This window comes from Carcharodon carcharias, chromosome 23 (assembly GCF_017639515.1).
Source record: "Carcharodon carcharias isolate sCarCar2 chromosome 23, sCarCar2.pri, whole genome shotgun sequence".
In the NCBI taxonomy this organism is placed as follows: Eukaryota; Metazoa; Chordata; class Chondrichthyes; order Lamniformes; family Lamnidae; genus Carcharodon; species Carcharodon carcharias.
Genome location: NC_054489.1, coordinates 11,949,964 through 11,966,076, shown reverse-complemented (window position 1 = coordinate 11,966,076; position 16,113 = coordinate 11,949,964). Strand labels below are relative to the sequence as shown.

At 42.9% G+C, this 16,113-nt stretch overlaps 1 protein-coding gene across 4 annotated transcripts in view; it reads left to right on the top strand.

Annotated features, from left to right (window-relative positions):
* wipf2b (WAS/WASL interacting protein family, member 2b) overlaps positions 1 to 16,113 on the top strand; it is a 60,502-nt gene that overhangs the window by 24,120 nt on the left and 20,269 nt on the right. Inside the window, exons 1-5 of one of the 4 annotated variants that reach the window (XM_041173283.1) lie at positions 1,080 to 1,121; positions 3,113 to 3,141; positions 4,769 to 4,899; positions 5,212 to 5,344; positions 6,936 to 7,082. In XM_041173283.1, coding sequence (XP_041029217.1) covers positions 4,834 to 4,899; positions 5,212 to 5,344; positions 6,936 to 7,082 — 346 coding nt within the window. In that variant the 5' untranslated portion in view covers positions 1,080 to 1,121; positions 3,113 to 3,141; positions 4,769 to 4,833. Of the gene's footprint in view, positions 1 to 1,079; positions 1,122 to 3,110; positions 3,142 to 3,222; positions 4,670 to 4,766; positions 4,900 to 5,211; positions 5,345 to 6,935; positions 7,083 to 16,113 lie in introns of those variants that run through there. The other 3 variants (XM_041173281.1, XM_041173284.1, XM_041173282.1) reach the window with 3 other exon arrangements.

Below are 16,113 nucleotides of genomic sequence, written 5' to 3'. Positions count from 1 at the left end.
CACACCAGTGAATTATTGTTTAATGATTTGTTATGCTTGTCCTACTGAAAAGTTTTCAAACAGCATGTTAACCCTGCATGACTAAAACAATTGAAAAGCATCAGTAATGACTGAACTTGGCTGCAGTACCTATGCTAGTGCACAAAAAAATGCCTTTTGCAAGTCTCCTAAAGGACGTGCCCAGCTGGCTAAAGCAGGTCACTGTAGTTTCATCATTGTTGACCCTGATGCTGCTTTGGGTGAGCTTGAAATTCCATTGAAACAGCAGCTGTCAACAGATTGGCCAGATTCCAGACAAACCGATGAAAAGACTGTTCCATGGCATCTTGTTTAAATTTCTGCTGTACAAATATCTGTGGAGATGATGATTTTATGGGTGTTTCACAGTTGTGAAAGAACACTGGTTAAGGTCTTTGTCACCCAAAAGTAACTAATCTCACATAGTGGGTTCATTTAACTAGCAGCTTGTGAAAGGATAAAGACTGGCTGAAATCATGAGGACGTGGCTGCCAGGGTGTGAGAAGGCAAAATTAAAAACTGATGCTGTTTTCTGGCTAGCCCCTATTCAGCTTAAAGGTTAGCTATTTTCTCACCTACTGTTGCTTAAGCTATTAAAATATTAGGGAGTGGATCCAGTAATTGGGGAAATGGCCTTCATGCGAATAATTTAAAAAGCACCAGACATAGAATAAATGAGTCGGGTCGTAGGTTCAAGTCCCATTCCAGACATTTAGCACATTATCTTGGCTGACAGTTGAGTATAGTGCTACTGAGTGTTGTACTGTTAGATGTGCTGTTATTTCTGCAATGACTGGTTGGAGATCATTCTTCCTCTGAATTGTAAGCATGCTGATATTTTATCTTGTTACTATATTAAGATGGGAGAAATTTAGGAAGAGTTTCTTCATTGCTGCCTGAGACAGGTTTGCTCCTGTCTGGTTTAATGTATGTATAATGCTCATACCCTGTCTAACATGTAGTTGTAATTTCAAATGTAGTTGTTTCTGCCTCTGTTCATTTGGTTTGGTCATAAACAGTTCCTTCATAAGGTTAAAATTTTCTTGAAGGTGGATGACTGGCCTGCAAGTGGTACCCAGGCTACCTACTAATCCAGGTGAAATGTAAGTTGATTGACAAGCTTAACACTACAAGAAGTATCTCACTCTTAATTTATTGTGAGCAGTTTCTGTCAATCTTTTTTCCACAGTTTGGATATCAAGGTCTTGATGGATTTTCTAGTTAGCCAGGCCTAGTGCAACACTATGAAAATCCAATTTGAAATAATAAATTTTGTTTCACAGACATTGGTACAAACTAAAACAGTTGCTTCTGAAGCCTGAGAGTTTTGAGGTGACAAGACTTTTGTAAATTCAGTGTGCCTTTAGGATTTATATCTCTTTTGTTTGACTTTTACTTTCAATTAATTTTACTTAATGACCCATAAAGTGTCCGCCTAGATAATGTGTTCACCTTCGCTCACTGGGAGCACTTTCATCTCTTGAGTCGGACGCATTTTCTGTTCATGAAATGTGGGCATGGCTGGCAAAGCCCGCATTTATTGCCTATCCCTAATTGCTCTTGAGAAGGTGGTGGTGAGCTGCCTTCTTGAACCACTGCAATCTAAGTGGTGTAGGTGCACCCACAATGTTATTCGTGAGGAAGATCTAGTATTTTGACTGAGTGACAGTAAAGAAACAGCTATTTTTTCCAAGTAACGATGGTGTGTGACTTGGACAGGAATTAGAAGATGTTGGCATTTCCATGAGCCTGTTTCTAGATGGGTTTGGGAGAACTGTCAAAGAAGTCTTGGCAAGTTACTGCAACGCATCTTGTAGATAGTGCAGATTGTAGCCATGGTGTGCTGGTGTTGGAGGGATTGTGCGTTCAAGCTTCATTATGGGACTTGAGCAGCGTTTGCAGTGTTAATAGAGTGCTGCATTGTTGCAAGTGCTGTCTGTTAGACATAAAAGCTTCCATGACCATATTTTGAAGAAGAACAGAGCATTCCTCCATCAACTGACAGGGGATTAGTTGATTATTTTTCTCAATTCCTGGTTGGGCCTCTTATGTTGAAGTTAGCTGCTGTATTTGTGTACAAAACAGCAGTGTCACATTTGGAAAAATAATTCATTGGCTGTGAACCACCATCTGAAATATTGAGGAAATTGCATAAATTCAAATTCTTTCTTTCATGAAGTTGTTTCATGGATGTAGTTGGAGATGATCTCCCATGGTGCTACCTATTAGAGTAATTCAGAGTCACTGCTTCTATTATCAGTGGTAAACCAGGTTATTGTTTACCTCGGACTTGCTACTTTGCATGTTACTCCATAGATAAATTTGCTTGGGTTCATGGTAAACGTGGGAATGTCTGTGGCATAAGTTCTTTGCACTGAGCATGCAAAAATGTATCTGGAGATACCTAAATTGTTACCAACATGTTGTCTTATCTGCATTATTTGATATGTGGTCTGGGAGATTATAATGCTAGGGGTTTATGATTTACACAGGGTTAAACCTAACAAAGCAGGAAGTGGATGGTCATTTGGATGTAAATGGATTTTGGGTCAGTGGAGAAAAAAAATTATACAAGTGGGTGACAAAAAATGGATATTTTGGATCCCGTAGTTAAAATATGCCTCAAACTTCCGATTGCTATATTCATGGGCAACCTCGCCCTTTTCTTGTTTTACTCCAATCACTATATTCCAATCAACTGGGGCTTGCCCTAAGACTTGTGCTATTTCTGCTCAAAAGGCTCGGAAATTGGCATGCTACTGTGCCTGATCTGTCTGGCTGTCCGGGCGCCAGGGGCACATACTCTATCTTAATTGGGGCCACGGGATATGGGGGTGCTGATTCCAAACCTGCTTCCTGTTGTTCCTCACATCCTGCTGTCTGTTCCGCCAGCCCGTTCCAACCTACATTATCTGCGCATTGTGGAGCTGCTGGTGGCTGTGTTAAAGCTGGCGAAACTGACATGAGATTTTTTGGCTGTACTAGCTCTTCATTTTGGGATTTGTTGGCCAACATTCTGTTTACTTTCTTACTTAACTCTGTGTGTTGTCTTAACATTAGGATCCATGCTTTATCATCTTTGTCTTTTTTTTAGATTATCCCACCATTTTCTCTGATCAGTGGGTGAGTCAAATGAGTTCCAATTGTTCTTTATCATTTTGCCTATCAATTTCTTATTTTGTCAGCTGAATGCCATGTCAGGGATCCCTCTGGTCCCCACTCGAGTTTGTCAGTACTGGCCATATCTGGGTAAGACAGTCGGGGTATCGTTGTCGTCAGCGGTATGGTTCTTACCTGGGTCCTTTCTGACTGAACTCATTACTTGCGACTAATACAGGATGTAATAATAACAATCTATAATACAGACGTTTCTTCCCCTCCCTTACCACCCCTTGAACTATTGCCTGGAGCTTAGGTTTCGGATACGCGGGGCACCTGACACTTCCTGGGTCAGGACAGAGTCGGATTTAGTATGAATAAAAATGTACTCACTCTGTGACTCGTCCCAGTTCTCTGTCGGTGTCCTGCATCCTTTACACATCTTCACTACACAAGGCATCCTGAGCCCTTTGTGAGGGAATGCCCCAGTTAGTTCCAAATTGGGTGAGTTTTGTATGAGGAACCCACTTAATATAAGGACAATAGACATTTCATCCAACAATCCTTGTCCCGCAACAAAAGACGTGATGAATGATATTTGTATAATGGGCTATTCTGAGAAAGAAATGTTGAAGTTTTTATGGATAAGTTTGTGTCACCCCAGGCCCAGTTAATTTTTCAATGGTGATGCTGTAAGAGCTAGAACCTTGAGGGACTAAGGCTGCTTACGGGTGAAAGAGGATCCTCTAGGAAGAGGACTTGTGTTTCCTTCAAGCAAACATGAAGAGGGCAACAGGAAACCACCTCTTGTATTCTTTTCCCTGATCATGTTGCTTATTGAAATTGAAAATGGGAGGCTGCTGTGAGCAACTGAAAAAAGCACAAGACTGTGAGTTGTGGGGAAATGAGAAGAGGATCTGTATTGAAACCTTTGCCAATTCGTAGCAGCATTCCTTAAATTATTCAGACTCTCCCAGGAATATTCTGTGCAGCCCTGCATCATAAGAAAACATGTTATAATCCTCGAGGGTGCAACATCAGGATGATTCCATAACACTAGAATCTTAAATTGGGAAGAGATTGAGGAAGCTGGATTTGCCCTAATTGGAACAAGAAGGATGCTTTACAATAACCTAATTATGAAGATGATTGAACACACATTCAAACAGTTGTTTGTATTCAGAAAGGGATCAAAAAATAATTTGGAAATGAAGAACAAATACACTGTGTGAAATGGTTCTGCCTATACTAACCCCTGCTGCAGGGTTTGGATACTGCAATTCTGTCCATTTTTCTGAGTGAATCGCAAATCAATAACCTTAGCTGAGTTCCTACTCCTGATTTCTATCCAATGACCCTGCTAGAAAGTGCGTTTTGTGAATGTTGAGTAAAGATAAGAAAGTGTGTACTGATCACACCTCCACAGTTAAATTTCTGCAGATATATGCTGCCTTAATTAATGCTTGAAGAATGGCTGCAAATGAAATACTGGAAGACTGCTGGTCATCTCTGGATCAACACCCCATGATAAATTGGTGCTTTCTGGAAAGAGGTGGAGAAATTTTGAAGGGATGGGAATTTTGAAATACCAATTGATGACAACGTAGAATAAACTTGTACCCTGATCGCAATGCATTTGCATATTTTTCAGATATATGAATGACCCAGAACACTGTGAAATACAACAGAGACTGAATCAGCAGGCAGTGGGAAAATATGCCAATACCTCCGCCACCCCCTCCCCCACCTGCTGCACCCCCTCCACCCCCAACTTTAAGTCAGGTAAGAAGAAAGGCATGCGAGCAGGGTCTGTGACAGTTTGAGCAATTATCATTTTGGTTAAAAATTAGCACACAAGACTTCGGTCTTTCAGATATAGTCTATATTATTGCACCAGCTGGACAAAGATGGAATGTGTGTGTTGCATATCAATACAAGACTGCATAAGCAAAAGTGTGCCAAGAAACTCTTGCTGCATCGTAACATTGATCAGAGTACATTGTAAAAAGTCATATACAGATAGTCAGTCTTCAATTGTGATTTGCAGCAGAATTTTTAAAAAACTTTTTGGTTAATTTTAATCTTTTTAAACAGGCAAATACAGCTACACCTAAATTGACCAGAGACGAGCAGCGTAATCGAGGGGCACTCTTAAATGATATCACAAAGGGAGCCAAACTTCGAAAAGTGACCAATGTGAATGATAGAAGTGCCCCAATTCTTGAAAGTAAGTAGCAAAAGTAAAGAGCAGTGATGTTGCTAGGATTTCAGTGAACTATAATGGTGAGTTTGTGACTTGGTTGCCCATTATTTACTTAAACTGTGAAAGTCATAGAGCCATAGAGGTCTGCAGCACAGAAAAAGGCCCTTCATCCCATCAAGTCTGCACTGGTTGAACAAGCACCAAACTATTCTAATCCCATTTTCCAGCACTAGGCCCATAGCCTTGTATGCCATGCTATCTCAATTGCACATCCAAATACTTCTTAAATGTTATGAGGGTTTCTGCCTCTACCACTCTTTCAGGCAGTGAGTTCCAGATTCCCACCATCCTCTGGGTGTAAAAATTCTTCTACACATCCCCTCTAAACCTCCTGCCCCTTACCTTAAATCTATGCCCCCTGGTTATTGATCCCTCCAGCAAGGGGAAAAATTCCTTCCTGTCTACCCTAATAATGCCCCTCATAATTTCATTCACCTCAATCTGCTCCAAGGAAAATAACCCCAGTCTATCTGATCTCTCCTCATAACTAAAACTTTCCAGCCCAGGCAACATCCTGGTAAATCTCCTTTACACTCTCTCTAGTACAATCACATCCTTCCTACAATGCGGATTCCAGAACTGCATGTAGTACTCTAGCTGTGGCCTAACCAGCGTTTTATACAGTTTCAGCATAACCTCCCTGCTCTTATATTCTGTGCCTCAGCTAATAAAGGCAAGTATCCCATTTGCCTTCTTAACCACCTTATCTACCTTCCTGCTACCATAAGGGACCGGTGGACATGCACACAGAGGTCCTTCTGATCCTTGGTACTTCCCAGGGTCCTACCATTCATCATGTATTCCCGTGTCTTGTTTGTCCTGCCCCAGTGCATCATCTCACATTTATCCGGCTTAAATTCCATTTGCCACTGATCAGTCCATCTGATCAGCCTGTCTATATCCTCCTGTAATTTAAAGCTATCCTCCTCACTATTTACCACTGCACCAATTCTTGTGTAATCTGCAAACTTAATTGTTTATATATACCACAAATAGCAAGGGACCCAACAGCGATCCCTGTGGAACCCCACTGGACACAGGCATCCAGTCACAAAAACACCCCTCAACCATCACCCTCTGGTTCCTGCCAGTCAGCCAATTCTGGATCCAAATCGCCTTGGATTCCATGGGCTCTTACCTTCATTATCAGTCTCCCATGTCCCAATGGTACAATTACAGATATTGTCTTTTCAAACTTGGGACCTGTTCAGAAAGAACACTTTCGAGTTGTCTAAAATTATGGTGAAGTGCTGGTGCTTTCCTCTTAGTTTTGAAGGCAGTTTGAGTTGAAGAATTAAAAGCACCATACAAGAAGTATAATGCACAACAGTAAAGTTTATTGGCTCAGTTCAGTTTTTTTCTCTAATGCATATTGGCTCAATAAACTTGCTGGCAGTGGGTTGGCAATGTGCGTTACTTTAAGTTGCTTGCTGATTTTTGCCTGGACTGCATTTTCGTCACTTGTGCTGCATCAAGTGCCTTGAGGTCACTGAAGTTTATCAGAAGGCTAATTACCATTGTGTAAACTTAATAATAGACTTTTCTTTATTTACAGATGCTAAAGGAGGAGTGGGAGGTGGCAGTGGTGGAGGTGGAGGATTTGGCGCAGGACCTGTTTCTGGAGGGCCAGTCCCATCAATGGGTGGTTTGTTTCAGGGTGGAGTTCCTAAGCTTCGCCCGGTAGGACACAGAGACAATTCAGGTACTTTGAATAAGCCCCCTCCCCCTTCTTTCTTTAATGAGGTTTAACTGGGTAATTGTTGGAATGTGGACCGTAGTACCCTTTGAGATTATTTTATTTTATTTAGTGAGTGCATAGCCACAGAGCCAAACAATAGCCTTGTCAGTGGCTAGTTGGGTTTTTTAAGCCCGGCTTCAAGTTAAGTCGGCAGATAATCCTCGGCATTGAGAGTCATTATTTAGCCTGCACCACACCTGCAGCCTTGATGATCTTGACGACCCCACTGATGTTGGGTGGCTGCACAGAGGCCATGGCTAGTCTGGAAGTTTAAAAGGGCCCGATATCGCCGTGGGAGAGCAAAGCTGAGTGGACAAGCAGTGGAGCCTACAATGAGAGAGTGGTCTCTGGTGGATGTTTTTTCCTGCCTAGCCTTCCTGCCACAGGTCCTCAGAATTACTCCTTATGGTGGGTTTAACCATATGGTGTGGCATGAGAGAAGGCATACTGCTGGTGGGTTGAGTAGGTCCTTGAATAAGGGAAGGCTTGGGTTGGAGTAGGCCTACTCCAGTAGCTCACCTGTGCAGTTACCCTCCTGGTGTGGCGGGGGGAAATGTTGCTCAGGACTGGGAGTCAGGGAGGTTGAAGAGTGCCTATGATAATGTGCATTGTGGAGTTCAGTTGCACATCGATAAGTTTGGTGTGGGCAAATTGGTACCATGCTGGTGCGCAGTATTCTGCAGTTGAGCACATGATGACAAGAGCAGGGTTCTTAGGGACGTGATCCCCATGAGGTCGTGGCTTTTAATTTTTTTTTCTATTCGTTCAGGGGATGTGGTGATGTTGGCTAGGCCAGCATTTATTACCCATCCCTAATTGCCCTTGAGGTGGTGGTGAGCTGCCTCCTTGGAGCACTGCAGCCGATTTGGTGTAGGTACACCCACAGGGCTGTTGGGGAGGGAGTTCTAGGATTTTGACCCATCAACAGTGAAGGAATGGTAATATAGCTCAGTCAGGATGGTAAGTGACTTGGAGGGGAATTTGCAGGTGGTGGTGTTCCCATGCGACTGCTGCCCTTGTCCCTCTAGGTGGTAGAGGTCATGGGTTTTATGTTGCTGCACTGTGCATTGGTGGTGGAGGAATGGAATATTTAAAGTGGTGAATCGGGTGCCAGTAAGCGGGCTGCTTTGCCCTGAATGGTGTCAAGCTTCTTGAGTGTTGGAGCTGCATTCATCCAGGCAAGTGGGGAGTATTCCATCACACTCCTGACTTGTGCCTTATAGATGGTGGAGAGGCAATGCTGCAGAATACCTAGCCTCTGACTTGCTGTTGTAGCCACAGTATGTGTGTATATATATATATATATATATATATATATGGCTAATCTAATTCATTTTCTGGTCAGGATGTTGATTGTGGGGGATTCAGCAATGGTAATGCCATTGAATGTCATGGGGTAAAATGGTTAGATTCTCTCTTGCTGGAGATTGTCATTGCCAGGCACTTGTGTGCACAAATGTTACTTGTCGCTTATAAGCCCAAGCCTGAATATTCTCAAGGTTTTGCTGCATTTGGATGGACTGCTTTAGTATCTGAGGAGTCGCGAAATATGCTGTATATTGTGCAATCATCTGCGAAAATCCTCATTTCTGACCTTATGATGGAGGGAAGGTCATTGATGAAGCAGCTGAACTTGGTTGGGCCTCGGGCACTACCCTGAGGAACTCTTGCAGTGATGTCCTGGGACTGAAATGATTGCCCTCCAGCCACCAAAACCATCTTCCTTTGTGCTAGGTTTGACTCCAGCCAGTGGAGCGTTTCCCCCCTGATTCCCATTGGCTTCAATTTTGCTAGGGCTGCTTGATGCCACACTATGTCAAATGGGGCCTTGATATCAAGGGCAGTCACTCTCACCTCACCTCTTGAGTTCAGCTCTTTTGTTCATGTTTGAACCAAGGCTGTAAGGAGGTTAAGAGCTGAGCTGAGTGGCTCTGGTGGAACCCAAACTGAGTATCAGAGAGCAGGTTAACTGCTGAGTAAGTGCTTGCTTGATACAACAGTCTTGATCGGGTACTTGTGGTTTCTGTCCAGAGTGCACAGATAGAGAGAGTGGGGAATTGTGCTTCCGTCTCTGGCCATCTAGGGTGATCTTCAGATTCCTCTTAGCGTTGGCACTGTGAAGGTGGAATGTACTAAGACTGTTTTACGGGTGCTTGTTTTTAGGCACCATGTCTTGCAGTAGTCGGCCAGCTTAGCAATATCGTCGTTTAGTATGCCTTCCAGCTCCAGGAAAGCCTGAGCCAGTATACCACTGCTGATGTCATCTGCATAGATAAACTGCAGAGATAGGATTGGCAGTAGGTTCTTGGTGTACAAGTTGAACAGGGCTGGGACTAAGACAGACTCCTGGGGTAGCCCTTTCGTTTGTTTCCTCCAGACGTTAGACATGTCACCCACATACAGCCTAAATTGTCTGCTCCGGAGTAGCAGTTCAGTGGCGTCAGTAACCTAGGGAAGGCGAGCTCTTGATATTTTGACAAATAAGCCAATGTGCCAGACTGTATCGTCAGGGAAAATTGCCCCTGTTTTAAGATTCCTCTGAAAACCATTTTCAATGGAAGTGGTTAATGCAATTATCTGGTCTGATTAATGCACCTGATTGCATGCGTTGCTTCCTTGTGGAAAGCCTGCTTGGTCCACAATTAGGATGGGATAGAGGAACTTAAAGTAATCACCATCAACAGGGAAAAAATACTGGGAAAAGTATTAGACCTGAAGGCTGACAAGTCCCCAGGACCAGAAGGTCTGCATCCTAGGGCCTTAAAAGAAGTGGCTGTAGAGATAGTAGAAGCATCGATTATAATCTACCAAAATTCCTTAGATTCTGGAAGGGTCCCAGCAGATTGGAAAATAGCTAACATAACACCTTTATTCAAAAAAGGAGGGAGACAGAAAGTGGGAAACTGTAGCCCAGTTAGCCTAACTTGTGTCATGGGAAATTGCTAGAACCCATTATTAAGGAGGTTATAGCAGGATACTTAAATCATAATGTGATCAGGCAGAATCAACATGGCTTCTAAAAGGGAAATTGCTTAACTAATCTAATGGAGTTCTTTGAGGAAGTAACAAGCAAGGTGGATAAAGGTGTACTTGGATTTCAAAAAAACATTTGATGAGGTGCCACAAGATAAGAGCTCATGGTGTAGGCATGGATAAAGGATTGGCTGGCTAACAGGAAGCAGAGATTAAGGATAGTGGGTCTTTCTTGAGTTGGCAAGCAGTAACTCGTGGAGTGCCACAGGGATCAGTGCTGGGGCCTTAACTATTTACAATCCATATCAATTACTTAGATGAAGGGTCTGAATGTATGGTAGCTAAATTTGCAGATGACACTAGGATAGGTAGGAAAGTAAGTTGTCAAGAGGAGGAAGAAAGCCTGCAAAGTGCTATAGATAGGTTAAGTGAGTGGGCAAAGATTTGGCAGATGGAGTATAATGTGGGAAAGTATGAACCTATCCACTTTGGCAGGAAGAATAGAAAAGCAGTATATTATTTAAATGGAGAGAGACTGCATAACATGCAGGGTTTTTGAGATCACATCTGGAGTACTGTGTACAATTTGGTTTCCTAATTTGAAGAAAGATATAATTGCATTAGAAACAGTTCAGAGAAGGTTCACTCGACTAATTCCTGGGATGAAGGGCTTATCTTATGAGAGAGGTTGAACAGGTTGTGCCTATACCCATTGGAGTTTAGAAGAATGAGAGGTGATCTAACTGAAACATATAAGATCTTGATGGGACTTGATAGGGTAGGTACCAGGGGGATGTTTAACTAGAACTAGGGGGGACAGTTTAAGAGCAAGAGGTCTACCTTTTAAGATGGAAATGAGATTATTTTTCTCTTGGAGAGCCATTAGGATGTGGAATTCTCTTCCCCAGAAAGCAGTGGACTGGGTCAATGAATATTTTCAAGGCAGAATTAGATAAATTTTTAATAGACAAGATAGTCAAGGGTTAATGGGTCAGACAGGAAAGTGGAGTTGAGACCACGAGTTCAGTCATGATTTTGTTGAATGGCAGAGCAGACTTGAAGGGCTGAATAGCCTACTTCTGCTTCTAAGTCCTTTGTTTCTGTGCTCTCCACTTCCTGCTTCATCCAACGTAGGATTAGTCGCTCTACTACCTTGAAGCCTACTGATGGCAGGGATATTGGTTTGATGGTAATTTTGGGCCTTTGCCTGGTTTTGGCAGACCAATGGCTTTAGACATGTGGCAACATTTTGACAGCCTTTTGTAAAGAATTGGGCCAATCAGGAGCAGGCCCATGGGCCCAGATGTTTTAGAAACTCAGGGAGGATGTTGTCATAACCAGCAGTAGGGCCCATCTTGATGGTTTTGTAGAACTTTGCCCAACTCCAGGGTGGTGAAGGGTTCAGGACAAGACCTGAACCCTTCACAAGGCCAAATACTGCCTATGGAAGGATCTCCACTTGCTCCAGATTTGCTTCATCACTCTTATTTCAGTGGTGCCTTCCAGTGTGAAGGAGATGACTCGCTACCTGATTGGCACTTGAAATAGCTTTATTCTTATTCGTTCATGGGATGTAGCTAGGCCAGCATCCCAATTGCCTATGCTCAGAGGGCATTTAAGAGTCAACCACGTTGCTGTGGGTCTGGAGTCACATGTAGGCCAGACCAGGTAAGGACAGCAGACCCAGATGGGTTTTTCATGGTCATCATTAGACTTTTAATTCCAGATATTTATTGAATTCAAATTCATGGCATGGTGGGATTCGAACACAGGTCCCCAGAGCATTACCCTGGATTTCTGGATTACCAGTCCATTGGCAATACCATTATGCCAGCGCCTCCCCTTGACAACTGATTATCAATAAAGATGTTCTGATAATCAGCAATAAAAGATGTTAAAGGAAATGATCATTTCCACTCTCCAACAGCTTCATGGCACTATGTAGCCTACCACTGAGCCACAAACACACTAGGAATGATTAAATCCCATTCTGGCTACTTGTCTCTTGGCACTTCGTGCAGCAATCCCTTAGTACAGTCCTTGTCAGAAATTCCGTCTTTCGGGTGAGATGCCAAAGAAGGCCCCCATCTTCCCTCTCTGGGGCATGTAAAAGATTCCATGGCAGTATTCGATTAAGAGCACTGGAGTGTCTGGTGCCCTGGCTGATATTTATCCTTCAACCAACATCACTAGAACAGATTATGTGGCCACTTCTCTTATTGCTATTTGTGGAACCTTGCTATGTGTAAATTGGCTACTGCACTTTTTACATTACAATACTGAATAGATTATTTAAAATATAGTTTGTTGGCTATAAGTGATTTGAACCTCCTTGCATCATGAAAAGTGCTATGCATATATTAGTACCCTGGTTTTATATTCTAGTTGGTATTAAAGAGTTGAGCTTTTATTTAGAAAGACCTACCGTGATACTATCAGTTTTCAGTCGGCCTCGCTCTACAGTCGCTCACCATCCTGACTTGGAAATATATCGGCCGTTCCTTCACTATGGCTGGGTCAGAATCCTGGAACTCCCTCCCTAATAGCACTGTGGGCTGTACCTACACCACATGGACTGCAACGGTTCAAGAAGGCAGCTCACCACCACCTCCTCAAGGGCAATGAGGGATGGGCAATAACTGTTGGCCCAGCCAGCGAAATCCACATCCCGTGAATGAATTTTTTAAAAAGTTCTGATTACAACAAAAGGAAAATACTGTGGATGCTGGAAACCTGAAACTAAATATAAAAACACTGGAAATGGAAAGAGAGACAGTGTTAATGTTTCAGCTTGAATAAAGGTATCAACCTGAAACATTAACCCTGTTTCCCTCCTCATAGATGTTTCCTGACCTGCTAAAAAATGTAACCATTTTGTCTTTTTAGTCCTGGTTACTGTTGTGAGAAGACTCCTCGGCTTAAAAGTTGGTTTTGTTTCCAAACCATTACTCCAATATCTGATTCCTAGCGCTAATTAACTTATTTTTTATCAGACTTTTTAATGAGACTTCTCTGCGTGCTGTGAAATTAAAAATGTGTGACAGTTCTCATCACATTTTATTACATTCTCACCTTGCGTTAAAGTTGCAATATCCTACTGTCACACATAACTGAAGTCCACAGAATGTGATTTGGGTGGGGTACTTCAATGTCCGTCACCTAGAGTGGCTCGGTAATATCACTACTGACTGAGTTGGCAGAGTCTTGAAAGACACATCTGCCAGACAGAACCTGTAGCAGGTGGTGAGGGAACTAACAAGAGGGAAATTGCTTCTTTACCTGGTCCTCACCAATCTGTCGCAGATACATTTGTCCAAGACAGTATAGGTGGGAGTGATCATTGCATAGTCCTTGTTATAAAGTCCTAAAGATCTACAGCACAGAAAAGGCTCTTCGGCCCATTGAGTCTGCACTGGTCAAACAAGTACCTAGCTATTCTAATCCCATTTTCCAGCACTAGGTATTGTATGGCATGGCATTGCAAGTGCACATCCAGATCCTTCTTAAATATTATGAGGGTTTCTGCCTCTACCATCCTTTCAGGCAAAGTTCTAGATTCCCACCACCCTCTGGGTGAAAAAATTCTTCTTCACATCCCCTCTAAACCTCCTGCCCCTTACCTTAAATCTATGCCCCCTGGTTATTGATCCCTCTACTAAGGGGAAAAGTTCCTTCCTGTCTACCCTATCTATGCCCCTCATAATTTTATTCACCTCAATCATATCCCCCCTCAATCTCCTCTGCTCCAAGGAAAATAATCCCAGTCCATCCAATCTCCTCGTAACTAAAACTCTCCAGCCCAGGCAACATCCTAGTAAATCTCCTCTGCACTCTCTAGTGCAATCACATCTTTCCTACAATGCGGATTCCAGAACTGCTTGCAATACTCTAGATGTGGCTCTACCAGTGTTTTATACAGTTCCAGCATAACCTCCCTGCTCTTACGTTCCTTTATATGCCTCAGCTAATAAAGGCAAGTATCCCATATGCCTTATATACATGTCCCACTACCTTAAGGGACCGGTGGACATGCGTACCAGTGCATGATCCTCCATACTTCCCAGGGTCCTACCATTCATCTTGTATTCCTGTGCCTTGTTTGTCCTGCTCCAGTGCATCACCTCACACTTATTTGGATTAAATTCCATTTGCCACTGATCAGCCCAGCTGACCAGCCCGTCTATATCTTCCTGTAATCTAAGGCTATCCTCCTCACTAATTACCACCCCACCAATTTTTGTGTCATCTGTGAACTTACTGATCAACCTTCCTACACTTAAGTCTAAAACTTTCATATATACCACAAACAGCAAGGGACCCAACACCGATCCCTGTGGAACCCCACTGGACACAGGCATCCAGCTACAAAAACATCCCTCGACCATTACCCTCTGCTTCCTGCCACTCAGCCAATTCTGGATCCAATTTGCCAAATTGCCTTGGATCCCATGGTCCCCTACCTTGGTTATCGGTCTCCCATGCGGGACCTTATCAAAAGCCTTGCTGAAGTCCAAGAACACTACGTCAAATGTATTGCCCTCATCTACATACCTGGTTACTTCTTCGAAAAATTCAAACAAATTGGGCAGACATGGATCTCCCCTTAACAAAACCATGCTGACTGTCCTTGATTAATCCCTGCCTCCCCAAATGTAGATTAATTCTGTCCCTCAGAATTGCTTCCAATAGTTTCCCCACCACCGGAGTTAGACTGACTCACCTGTAGTTCCCTGGTTTATCCCTTCCTCCCTTCTTGAATAACGGTGTCACATTGGCTGTTCTCCAGTCTGCTGGCACCTCTCCTTGGCCAGAGAGGTATTGAAAATTATTGCCCGCGCCCCTGCTATCTGCTCCCTTGCCTCACTTAACAGCCTGGGGTACATTTCATCCGGGCCTGGAGATTTATCTACTTTTAATCCTGCCAGACCACTTAGAACCTCCTCCTTTTCGATGCTAATTTCTTTAATTATATCACAGTCCTTCTGCCTGATTTCCATACCCATGTCATCCCTCTCACTTGTGAACATCGACACAAGGTATTAGTTTAGAACCCTACCTACGTCTTCCGGCAAGTTACCACTATGGTCCTTAACGAGCCCTACTCTTTCCCTAGTTATCCTCTTACTCTTCACAAAAATAAAAATACCTGGAAAAACTCAGGTCTGATAGCATCTGCGGAGAGGAACACAGTTAAAGTTTTTTTGCTTTTATCATCTTACTCTTAATGTATTTATAAAATAACTTGGATTTTCCTTTATTTTACCTGTCAATGTTTTTACATGCTCCCTTTTTGCTCTCCTAATTTCCTTTTTAAGTTTCCCCCTTATACATTCTATATTCCTCTAGGGCTTCCACTGTTTTGAGCCTTCGGTATCTACCATAAGTCTCCCTTTTTCTCTTTATCCAATTCTGTATATCCCTCAACATCCAGGGTTCCATGGATTTGTTGGTCCCACCCTTTATCTTTGCTGGAATATGTTGGCCCTGTACAGTCCCTATTTCCTTCTTGAATGAGTCCCACTGCCGTGACTCAGATTTACCTAAACGTGGCTGCTCCCAATCCACTCTGGCCAGTTCATATCTGATCTTATTAAAACCGGCCTTCACCCAATTTAGAACTCTGATTTCTGGTCCATCCTTGTCCTTTTCCATAACAACCTTGAATCTAATGGAGTTATGATCACTATCTGCAAAATGCTCCCCCACTGATACCTCTACCACTTGCCCAGCTTCATTCCCTAAAATTAAGTCCAGGACTCTCTTGTAGGACCTTCTACATACTGGCTTAAAAAAACTCTTCTGGCTGCATTTTAAGAATCCTGCTCCTTCTAAACCTATCACGCTATGACTAACCCAGTTTATGTTCGGGAAGTTGAAATCCATCACTATCACTACCCTATTGTTTTTATAGTTCTCTGAAATTTGCCTACATATCTGCTCTTTTATTTCTCTCCGACTGTTTGGGGGCCAATAGTACACTCCCAGCAATGTGATTGCCCCTTTTTTGTTTTTCAGTTCTACC